Raw genomic sequence first — 12,144 nt, 5'->3', positions numbered from 1 at the left:
CTACTGAGAAAATTAAGAGACTTAGGAGAATCAAAGGGCTAATGAGTAATTTTGTAGCATGAAATCTTAATGATTAACATGTCTTGTGGAATGAAAGTTAGCATAGTTCTAGAATAAGAGTGAATAAATTTCTCAAGCACTTCTCAGGTGATCAACATAGGCGTATTGTGTCGGTACACAAGGATGAACAGAAGAAAATAGTGAAACCTACAAATGCTAGATTAATTCATTGTCTTTAATTAGCAGTTGGTTTTTCCACATGAATGACTTTGTTGGGGAGTTACTGCCTTTTGTAACTGTGGGGTAACAATAAGATCCTTTAAGAGTAAATTGACATATGAAAGCAACAGATGTATTATGATTAGAAACTAAGATAACAGCCAGGTGATTTATTATGGTAGCACCAACAACTTAAAATCAGGAGGAAATAAACTGAGGGAACAGTTTAGGTACTGTTGTTACTATTGTGGTTGTTTGTCATTGCCAGTATAATTGTCTACATGCATGGGTGTCAGTGAAAATGTGGGTTTTTTCTCATTTACTTGTAGCTATGACAGCGATAGCTGGTGCCCGCCATTACCAGTGCAAACCTACTTACACCAGGGCCTGGAAGATGAACTGGAAGAAGATGATGACCGTGTCCCAACACCTCCCGTCCGAGGAGTGGCTTCCTCTCCTGCTATTTCCTTTGGACAGCAGTCCACGGCAACTCTTACTCCGTCCCCACGGGAAGAGATGCAGCCCATGCTGCAAGCTCACCTGGATGAGTTGACAAGGGCCTATCAGTTTGACATCGCAAAGCAAGCATGGTAAACACCCTCATTAGGTTGGGGGTCCTATGGTTTCAGAACATGGGTAGAGGAAATGTTCTTTATACTAAATTCACAAGGGGGTCTCGTGGAACTATACAGCTGGGGTTAGAAATGCTTTCATACAACTTTTTAATCATCTGGATAAAGAAATTGATGGAAGAAATCTTAAAAAAATTGACCCAAGTCACATAACTAGTTTGAGGGAGTTGGAGCAAGAAGTTAGATCTGTTGAATTTCAGGCTGAAGTGCTTGTGGCTACACCAGAATCTTTTCGAATTTATAGTTTAACTTCTAATTAGCTTCTCCTTGAACTTACTTCCAATACCATAAGAAAAAAACTCCTTTTGGATTCTTTGGACTGTCTACAATTAATTCTGTATGTGGTTGTGAATATATAAATGTAAGCTTCTACAGATCACACATGATCAGTGTCAGTTATTAAAAGAGCTTCTTTGGGCTTAATTAAATGAGACAGGAAAAATGATAATATTGGTAATAGCCAATGCATTAAAAACATAAGATAAATTACAAATCCCAAATTTCTTTATTTCTAAAAAATCCATACACTTTCAAAGGTAATAAATAGAAACCTTCTTAGATATCCTATGAAAATATGACAGGAATGCAAGTGAAAACAATCCTCTTATTTGCTCTCTCTTCTCCCAAATAGAAACGTATAAACCTGACTCTTGAAAATATCTTGATGTCGTCCCTTTAATTATCTTCGGTTGATTTATACCGATTGCTTGAAGTTAGAGTAAATTTTTATGAAATAGTATTTGCTTCTTTATAGTAGTTTTGGCTACTGGGACAAGTTGATAATAAGATGTTTTATTCACTGCTAATGAACTATTTATTTTAAAAATACAGCACTATATGTGCCATGGCTGGTGTGGCTCAGTGAGTTGGAGTGTCTTCCCATGCACTGTAAGGTCACGGGTACACACCTGGGTTGTGGGTTCAGTCCCAGTCGGGGTTTGTGTGGAAGGCAGCCGATTGATCTCTCTCTCTCTCTCTCTCTCTCTCTCTGCCTCACTCTCTCCCTTCCTCTCTCTATAAAATCAATAAATGTATCCTCAGGCAAGGGTCTAAAAAATAATGAAATGAAATATATATATATACATATACATGTATATATAAATACAGCTAAATATGCAGAGATACTAAAACCAAAAATATTCACTTAAAGCACAAATGGCAAACACAAGGCCCCGGGCTGAATCCGGCCCTCTGCTTTGCTTTATCTGGCCCCGTACCTTATTTCTACCCGGCAGTAGCGCCAAGCTCCTTACCCCTACTTAAAGAGTAGTTACATTTATACAGTCTAAAATTATAGTCGGCCCTTTGAAGGCAACTGCAAGGCTGGTGTGGCCCCCAGTGAAAATGAGTTTGACACTCCTGACTTAAAGCTTTTTACAAACATAGGTTCTTTTCTTAGAATTGGAGTTTCAATTATCGGATTTTGTAAAAAGATCAGAGACAACCTACTTTTAAGCAGTGTTATTTTGCATCAGACTGCTTTATGAAACACCACTATTTAAGTCGAAGCCAGCTACTTTAAAAGCCAGAAGATTCCCTTCCAGTTAACTTAATGAGCTGTGTGGTTTGGTTACTCAAAGCACAGATTCTAGCTCAGGGTTCTCAAATCGAACTGCATTTTGGAATCACCTGGACAGCCTTTAAATATGTTGACAACAGGGCCCTCCAGTGGCTATTCTGGTGGCCTGGTGTGGAATTTGACTGGGGGCAGCCAGGGCTGGGACCAGTGCCACTGCTTACTAGTCGTATGATGCTGGTCAACTAGTTCAACGTGCCTGGGCTTCAGTTCCCCCTTGGTAAGGTGACATGGGTAATAGCAATTAGCTCACCTAGGGAGTGAGAGTACAGCCCCCAACAACATCCTCAGGTTCAAGAGTTTGCTAGAAAAGCCACAGAACTCACAGAGAGCTGTTATACTCAGTTATTATTATGGTGAAAAGGTATAGGTTAAAGTCAGCCAAGAAAAGAGATGCATGGGACAGAGTCCAGGCAAGTTTCACAGACAGAACTTGCACTGGTCCTCGCACAGAGTCACACAGTTACTTTCCCAGCACCAATGTGTGATGATGCACAAGGCATGTTACTGTCCAGGGAAGCTCACATGGACACAGTGACCACCTGCATGGCCGACCTCCATCTCCAGCCCCTCCAGAAGGCAAGGTGATACCTTGTGACTCCCAGACCTCCCCCAGTAAATCACATTGGACTTTCTGGAGGAGCCTAAAGCCTCCGAGTAAACAAAAAGACATTTTATTAGATACAACATTTTAGAACTTAGAGATTGCCTTTCAGGAGCATGGGACAAGACCTAACTTCTCTTTAAGCAAGGATAAGTGTATTAATATACATCACAGGTTTTTTGAGAATTAAATGGGCTTGCATTTGCATAGTACTTCATAAAGAATCTAGTTATAGTATAGCTATTATTACTCAGATAGGCGTGGATGTTCACCTGAGTTGGTTACTGCTGTTTTTTCCTGCCCTTGAAAGAGTGCCCACTTAGTGAGTTCTCCATAAACATTTGCTAAATGAGTAAACAAATGAGTACATCTCCATCTGTTCCAGAAACCCACAGAGCAGGCCGTGCTTCTTTCCTCAGTGTGTTTCTCCTCAGTCCACAGTCCTCCAGAATGTCACTGGGAGGACTCCCAATGTCACTGACTCCCCGTGGTGGGAAGTGAGGCACCATGTGCTCACACAGGACCTTACTGTGCTGGAATGGAAGCACCTCTCCTTCTGGGCTGCACAACATCACATAAGAAACACGTCCAAAATAATTCCCAGGCTCCAACTCCGGGGAAGTTGGAGTGGAGCTGTTCATTTGGAGCCCGGAAGTACACAGCACAGCACCTAGGAAATGCTTATGAACATTGTGTCCTCTCTGTATTTCAGTGTATCTCCTAGTTTTGTCAAACTCAGGGAGTACATTTTTCACCACTTGAAGTATCTCTGTTCCATCACGAAATGTCAGCAGTGATGTAGGACTAGGATGTTAGCCTGTTGGCCTTCCCAGGAGCAAAGTGTCCCCCCCCTTAGAGGAAATGAATCATCTATATAAAAATATAATATCAGCCTATATTTTCTTGCTCATCAGTTGGCTCACTACATCCTTGATTCATAAATAGAGTTCAAGGTGACACTTATAGCAAGGTGTAGTTATTAATACTCAAGGCTTTTTGTAAAAGTAGTTAGGACACTTCCTAACTTTTCAAAGAGTGAACTGTGATGAATGCAGAATAACAACAGAGGACCTCAAATTCATGATCAATTAAATGAAAGATGTGTGCCTGATGATATGGAGGTAAACATGTATAGCTCTTGTTTTATACCTCCTTAAATAGCAGAGGTCTTTGAAATACTTTGTATTATGGCAAAAAAAAACCCTGACAATGTGTCAAAGCATGTGGTGTATTCACTCTCTAATGACAGTAACAAATGCATTGTGTTTCCTTTAGCACTTTATGGTTTAGAAGAAACTCTTGAATATGCACAAAGTAAACCAACTGCCCCCCAGTGTCCAGCTCTACATTGTACTAACCATGTGATTTGAAACCAATTCTTTACATTGAACTTCACTTTAAATATTTGAAAAGAGAGTTTCATCTGCTTCACAAGATTGCAATGAAAGTTATCCTTTCATCATGTTCTAAAGTCAGAGACCTGAGAGGATCCTTTTCTGCCTTTCCGGTGTTTAATATGACTTGAGTGGGTGAGAGAGACCCACAAATAAGTAGCTAAAATACAAAGAAACCGTTCCTACCCTAAACCCGTTCAAAGTGAAAACAACTGTCCGCCTGATTCGTGGGTGATGCGGGAAGACAGCCTTGTGGGGAAGGGAGTGTGCTCATGGCTGAGGGCAGTGGGGTTGGTGTAGGTCTTTATGTGGCATCTTTTATCCATGAGAGCCAGCAGGTCACACAGGTGGCACAAGTTGAGTAGAAATTCAGCACTAAACAGAACAGAATTATTATATTCTTTTTGGGCAAAAAAAAAACCCCAGTCAGCTTTAAACAGTTGTTAGGAAATACTGCTATGCTTCTTTGGAAGATTTATTTATACAACATAGTGTTGGATCTGTATTCTTTCTCTCTGCGTGTCATCCCATGAACACCGAGTGAAGAGTGCGTCAGCCTATATATTGTTGCTGCTTTGGCGACCCCGCGCACATAGCCCGTTGCTTCGGCTAGGAGGTGAGAAAGGGCTGTGAGCTCCAAAGTGAGGCAGTGGAAAACAAGAAGGGAAAACTAGTTACCATAGCATGCTGTTTAATTCTAATCCTACTTTTGTGGAATGCTGACACTGGTTTTTTTTTTCTTTTAAATTCTAGGCACATTCAAAATAATAATCAACCTCCACAGCCCCCAGTTCCACCAATAGGTTACATGTCCGGAGCCTTGATTTCTGATTTGGAAACAGATGTTCCAGATGAGGATGCTGATGATGAGGAAGAGGCTTTAGAAATCCCCAGACCCCTAAAAGTGCTCGAGCAGACACCTGGATCCAGTATGGACAACTTGGATAGCTCTGTGACAGGTAACGGGACCGTGCCAGTGGAAATAAAGCTGACCTATTTGTAACATTAACATGCATCAAAAATCAAATATTTTCTTATGTAAGATTTATTCCACTCCATCTATTTCTGTAACATTTTAAACAGGTTAATATTAAACCCAAAATTCAAAAAGGATTTAGAAGTACTTTTGCTTTGCTGCAAAAATGATAAGAAAATTCATGAATTTTAAAGAGCTTTAAAGACATGAAAGAAAACTCAATTATATCCAGGGCTTTCATGAAAAGTTCACTCTACTAGGAGAACCAAGTCTATTATATAAAAACCTTGACGTTTAAAAATGATATATTTTGTATAATAGGAACAACATACAGAGTGAATGCAATCTTAATATGCTTCTTGATATTTCACTTGGAAAAATCATTCATTGATGAAAAAAGCAAGTCTTCAGAATAAGTATTTCTAAGGCTGCATAGGTATTATTTGTAGAGTGCAGAAAATTTGTAGAGTGATAAATGGCACATTTATGCATTTCATACTGTTGGATCCAATAACTGCTTCTCTCTCCCAAGAAACATATTTTGCTCTTCACTCCTCTGGCTTCCTCTTGCTTCACTCACCAAGTGAATCTCACAGGACAGTCTCAGTACTGAAGCCCGCTGCTTCAGAGGACTTAAATTTATCAAATTATACTGGAAAAATTTAAATTTGAACATATACACAATTACTAGTGGAAAACAGTAAAAATTTAGTCTCTCTGTTTAAGTAGGTATCCATTCTTTGACACACATACACACACAAAGGTGCCTCTTGCATGGCTATAAAGACAACTACTACTAATTGCCTTGGCACGTATAATGCCAGAGGTCAAGTTCAGGTGTCTGGACTGCTCATCCTGATAAGCTGAAAAATGGGTGGAGTAGGCATTGCTGTTGTTACTCACATCATAGGGAGCCCTGACGGCAGAGGGGCAGAGGGCCGGCAGGAGGACTGCATCTCCCTCAGGAGACTTGTTTCAAGGGTCCCAGACAAAGGAGTCTCGTGTCCTACATGTAACAACCTCAGTGTAAAGAAAAGGTCAAAAAGAAGTCACCGAACAGGAAGATACTCCCAAGAGGAGATAGGGAGAAAGTTACAACACATTTCCAAAACAATACACTTTCCTTTTGGTAGGACAGCCGCTTCAGTCACGGGTGGTGGAAGGAACCCTGTCTAAAGCTACCCCACACCTGTCCTGGGTCTTCTCAGAAAACCACCCATTTCCGTCTTTACCTTGATGATGTCCTTCCCAGGAGGCATAGTTTAACAGTCCTATTTCATTCATTTTTGCACCAACAGCTCCTCAATTTGCACAGATTTTGCACTATGTATTAGAGTTCGAAAAACACTGGTGGAAAGTGCTTTATGGCAGTGATGGAGAAGCATTGGTGCTTATATTTCCCTTCTGCATCCCTTCCTGAACTATAAAATGTGTGATGCATGAGCCCACTTTTCAGTTTTTCTTCTTACCTGGAGGGCTGTCTGCTTGTCAGGCTAATTAAGATTTAAGAACTGCAGATATACTGCTGTGATTTGAAATCCAGATCTAACTAAAGGTAGGAGAGCAAAAGTGTACATCTTTGAATGTAGAGAGCAAACTTATTAGTACACTATTATGTTAAGCCCTTTGCCTGAATTTCTAGCACAATCTCCTTCAGGGTAAAATTCAGCATATTTTTGCATATCTCACTAATGATATTGAACTCTTTTCCATTAGAAATGCAGTAGAAAATTGCAATAGTAGTACAAAAATATCAGCTGTAGCCTATGTAGTTTTTTTGCTAAATGTTTTAATTTCAAAGATGAAAAATATATCTATGAATCAGGTGAATGGCATTTTTATTTTTGCATGCTCACCTGTTAGTAACATGTTAGGCTCTCTAATGTGACTAGTTAAAACAATTTGCATTTCTTCTTGTAACTAGTGTACTGTTCATTCCAAATGAAGCTTTTATTGCTAAGAAAAGTCTGTTTTACTGCTTAATTCACTGCTTAATTACTGTCATATATAAAAAACTTCCAGGTGTTTAGGTATGTGTTGCATGATGCATTTGTTCCATGAATAATAGAAGTTGCAATCTACACAAAACTAGCCAAATTTAAAAAAAGAAAAACTGACTTTTGTTCTTTCACTTTCTTTTTCTTTCTTGCCTTCCTTCCTTCCATCCTCTTTCTTTCTCTCTCTCTCTCTCTCTCTCTCTCTCTTTCTCTCTGGCTCAGCAATGATTTTTTCTGTGAAAGGTGTGATCAAAGATTTAATTTGCTTCATAGGACACTAGTGTAATATAAGTTAAAAGTAAAAGTACATATACTTTCTCAAAAACTGTGAGTAGAGAGTGTGCGAGTGTATATAGATGCATGTGTGTGAAGACAGGGTTTGTATCTTATATTCATAAGTTTGTGATTATGTGTAAATTGAGCATGTGAGAGTGCATGTACGTGTGTTAGAGTATAAATAGGGTTGTGAGTATGTCAGAGTGTGTTGTGGACATGTGTGTATGTGCACATGGTGATGGTCGTAAGGTAGATGTATGTCAGGGCCAAATGTTATAGAAATCAACAATCAGTGTGCTAATAAACATTATTCTGAAGCGTTCATGTTTTCTTCAGACACTTAAGGCCAGCGTAATGGTGCTAAATGAGCTGGATCATAAAACAAACACTACCTCTACCAGATTTTTATGTTTTTAAGATGGTGAGTACCCACAGAGAGGACTCTGAACCTGCCATCAATTTCCTTGAGTTCTAAATTTGTATGATGTGAATACATAAATTAGTCATTACTTTCACCTGAATTCTCTGTGAGAGATTTTCATTTTTATGAAACTAATGACCATTTTTATTAAATAGAACTAACAGTGATGTTCCATTCCCTGCAACCAACCCGAATGGTATTCCAATTATAACACAGGGGTGGGCTACTAATCCTGTACATAAAGTTATTCAGCATTTTGCCTGGATACATAATGTTCCAACAGCTGCTATGTTAAGGAATATCAGCAGTTTACAAGGTATAGAGCCCGTATTTATAAAGAAATGAGTACATCAATTCCAAATATTTTCATAACGACTAAAAATTGCTGAGAGACTTCGTAAATTTTGAGATGATTCATGAATGGCAAAGGCAAAGAAAAAGAGGAAAATACCAGTGGTTCCGTATCTCATGAACTCCGTGTCTTAGTCGGCTCCGGCTGTTATAACAGAATACCATAGACTTGGTGGTATAAACAACAAACGCTTATTTCTCACAGTTCCGGAGGCTGGGAAGTGCAAGATCAAAGTGACGGCAGGTTAGGCTCCTAGTGGGAATCTCTTCCTGATTTGCAGACAGCTCTCTTCTCTCTGTATTCCTCAGGTGACTGCTCTCTGGCCTTTTTTGTACGGTCACTAATCCCATCATGATGACCCCACACTCGTGACTTCATCTAAATCTAATTGCCTCCACAAGCCCCTCCTCTGAGTGCCATACATAACATTAGGGGTTAGGACTTGAATACATGAATTTTGAGAAGATTCTGACATTCAGTCTATAAAATTCAGTAATGGAAAACCTATTTTCAAAACTATTATTTATTAATTCCCACAACAAACATTTATTGAAATGCCTGTCTTTCAACCACTTGGCTAAGAATTTAGATTCAATAATAGTAACAACAATAATGATAATTTTAACTTGCACATATATAACCCTTAGTAAATAAGTACAAGGCACTCTTCCTAACAGTGACCTGGTGTGTGTGTGGGTGTGTGTGTGTCTTAGTGAGGTAAGAATGTTTCTTACATTTTTAAAAGGTTACATGAAAACAAGAGACAGTCAAAAAAAGAGATTCTCATATGACAGAGAAAGCAAAGCCTAAAATATCTAGTGGCTGACACTTTATCTAAAAAGTGTGCTGATTCCTGCTCTAAAGTTTTAATATGTATTAACTCAGCTGATCATCAGAATGCTACTTTTATTCTCTATTTTTTATTTTTTGGAATTGATCAATTCTTTTACGTATTTTTAATTGCATCAATTGGGGTTACAATGGTTAATTATAGAAGTTTCAGGCACAATTCTCTAATACATCATCTGTGTATCGTGTCATGTCTTCACTGCCCAAAGTCGTCGTTTTCTACCAATGTTCATCCCCCCTTTGCCCTCTTATACCTGCGCCCACCCCCTTCCCTCTTTGTTATTTCTGTAGTCAAGGAATCGAGTCACAGTGGGGTTTGAAGCCCTTTTCAATGTCACATACTTGCTAAGTGGTAGGACGTTCAAAATCTACCAGCCTTACTCTAAAGATGAGTTACCGTGACCCCTGCTCTGGAAATGCCTAACTTTTTCTAATCTCTGGAGGTGGCATATTTAAGAGAAAAATGACTTTCCAGCTTATTATTTAACATATGGCTCTCTCTCCCCCCATCACCCCTTCCCTTCTCCACATCTGAATAAATACAACATAAAATTTTAGCTCTGAGGATCCAGAGACACATGAAAAGATGCTCGATATCTCTAGCTATCAGAGAGATGCAAATTAAAACCACAATGAGATACCACTTTACACCAGTCAGAATGGCTATCATAAACAAAGGAAAAAACAACAAGTGCTGGAGAGGCTGTGGGGAAAAGGGGACCCTAGTTCACTGTTGGTGGGATTGCAGACTGGTACAACCACTATGGAAGACAGTATGGAATTTTCTAAGAAAACTGAAAATGAATGTGGCTTTTGACCCAGCAATTCCACTCTTAGGAGTATATCCTAAGAACCCCAAAACACCAATCCAAAAGAACCTATGCACCCCGATATTCATAGCAGCATAATTCACAATAGCCAAGATTTGGAAGCAACCTAGGTGCCCATCAGTAAATGACGGGATCAAAAAGCTATGGTACATTTACACAGTGGAATTCTATGCTGCAGAAAGGAAGAAGGAGCTCCTACCTTTTGCAACATCATGGATGGAACTGGAAAGCATTATGTTACGCGAAATAAGCCAGGTGGTGAAAGACAAATACCATATGATCTCACCTTTAACAGGTATCTAAGCAACAAAACAAACAAGCAAGCAAAATATGACCAATGACACTCAAATACGGAACAGGCTGACAGGGTCCAGAGAGGAGACGGGAGAGAATCATAGGGGAAAAGGAGATGAACTCACATGAATAAGTATAAAGGACACATGGACAATAATTAAGGTGGGGGACACTGGGGGGGCAGGGCAGGGAATATAAAACAGAAAACTGTACTTGAATAAGAATTAAAATAAATAAATAAATAAATAAAAATTTTAGCTCTGAAAACATTAATTATTGCCTCATACACTTAACCAATATCAAAATTATAATTTTTAGAAATACCTTTCATTTATTTTTCTCATATTTAGTTCTATATTCACTTATAGTGACTCATTCTAACAAAATTCAACCCTATCAGCACTTTTTAAAGGAAATCTCATTTTTATCATTTTTATTTTATTTTTTAATTATTTTTAATAAAATAAAAATAATTTTTTAGTTTTTATTTTATTTTAACCTATTTGCTCATTTTTAAAAAAAGACATAAAAATGTGTTGATCCCAGCACATCACATTTGTTTTCTGGTGAGAACTTGCACACACAGGCTTGTTTGGGTCCTGTGGTATTTCTTCCTAAATGCCAAACCCACATTTTGGTTAACAGGACAGGGAAGCCCTCGGTACTTCTTTCTATAACGTTTACGGTGGGAGTCAAGCATAAGTATTTCCTGAATTTAATGACTCTGCCACACGAAAACAGAAACAGAAGGCAACAGTGGGGGAGGCAAGAGGAAAATCTCATGAGCCTGGAGCCAAGATGTGAACGGCCTCAGTGATCACAAAAAGTGAGGCTGAGTGCTGGGAAGTGAGAGAAAACACAACGAAACAAAAAAATTCCTGGACGGCCGGACCTCACATAAATACCACAGCTGAAAAGAAACTGTGACACTATTTTTTCTGTATTTTATGTCTTTCGAGGTTTTCACTTGAACTCCCAAACCAGATCATTTTGAAATCAGAGAAACCTGGCAGCCTCACCGGCCTCCTGGACCACACAGGTTTTAGAAAATTGGGCACTTGCAAGTGTGACCTGATTCCTTGCTTTTGTTGCAAAACACTTAAGAAAACTGTTTCAATAGTAGGGAAATTTTAGAAATATTGCTGAAAGTAATTGAGTATTTTCGTAGACTACCTCAACAGGTTTGATGTATTTATAATATATCTTTGTAAGAAATGAAATATGAACTTTAAAATGTAACAGATGAAAGGGGATATCATATATTCATGATTTATCTGAGAGGAACAACTTAACAGGTGGGAAATGTCCCAAGGAAGATGCTTTATAAATGCTTATGTAACTTTCCATATATATTTCATATATCTTTTTCTCTGAAAAACAACGTGGGATTGTTACAGATTCAATGTTTTTTTAGTAAAATATAAAGTTCTAAAGAGCAGACATGTTTTTCTACATCAAAGCAGAGGTCAGTATTTGGATTGTTTTGTCCAAAGGCACTGACAGTGGAAGATTTTGTCTAACAGACAGATCACACTTAATAGGGAGATTTTCTGGATTAAATGTCGGCTGAAAAAAATGGGAGCTAGCCAGTTTTTATACCTCATAAAATGGTGATGCAACAATTAGCAGAGTCATATTATAAAGCACAGACTTTACTCTAGCTTAATGGATCTAAGGATAAGCATTTATCAGCAAGGAAGGATTTCGCATAAAATGACATGTAA

General features: G+C 38.6%; 1 protein-coding gene across 5 annotated transcripts in view; it reads left to right on the top strand.

Moving 5' to 3' along the window:
* The window catches only part of ROBO2 (roundabout guidance receptor 2), a 1,307,581-nt gene that overhangs the window by 1,277,562 nt on the left and 17,875 nt on the right, over positions 1–12,144 (top strand). For all 5 annotated transcript variants that reach the window (XM_037059032.1, XM_037059034.1, XM_037059035.1 and 2 more), the window contains 2 exons: positions 549–809; positions 5,179–5,384. In XM_037059032.1, the coding sequence (XP_036914927.1) occupies positions 549–809; positions 5,179–5,384 (467 nt within the window). The remainder of the gene's footprint in view (positions 1–548; positions 810–5,178; positions 5,385–12,144) is intronic.

The sequence above is a fragment of the Sturnira hondurensis genome, unplaced genomic scaffold (genome assembly GCF_014824575.4).
Source record: "Sturnira hondurensis isolate 20B ecotype Veracruz unplaced genomic scaffold, ASM1482457v3 Scaffold0010428, whole genome shotgun sequence".
Classification (NCBI taxonomy): Eukaryota; Metazoa; Chordata; class Mammalia; order Chiroptera; family Phyllostomidae; genus Sturnira; species Sturnira hondurensis.
The sequence above is the reverse complement of the archived record's forward strand: the minus strand, read 5'-3'. Positions and strand labels throughout refer to the sequence as shown.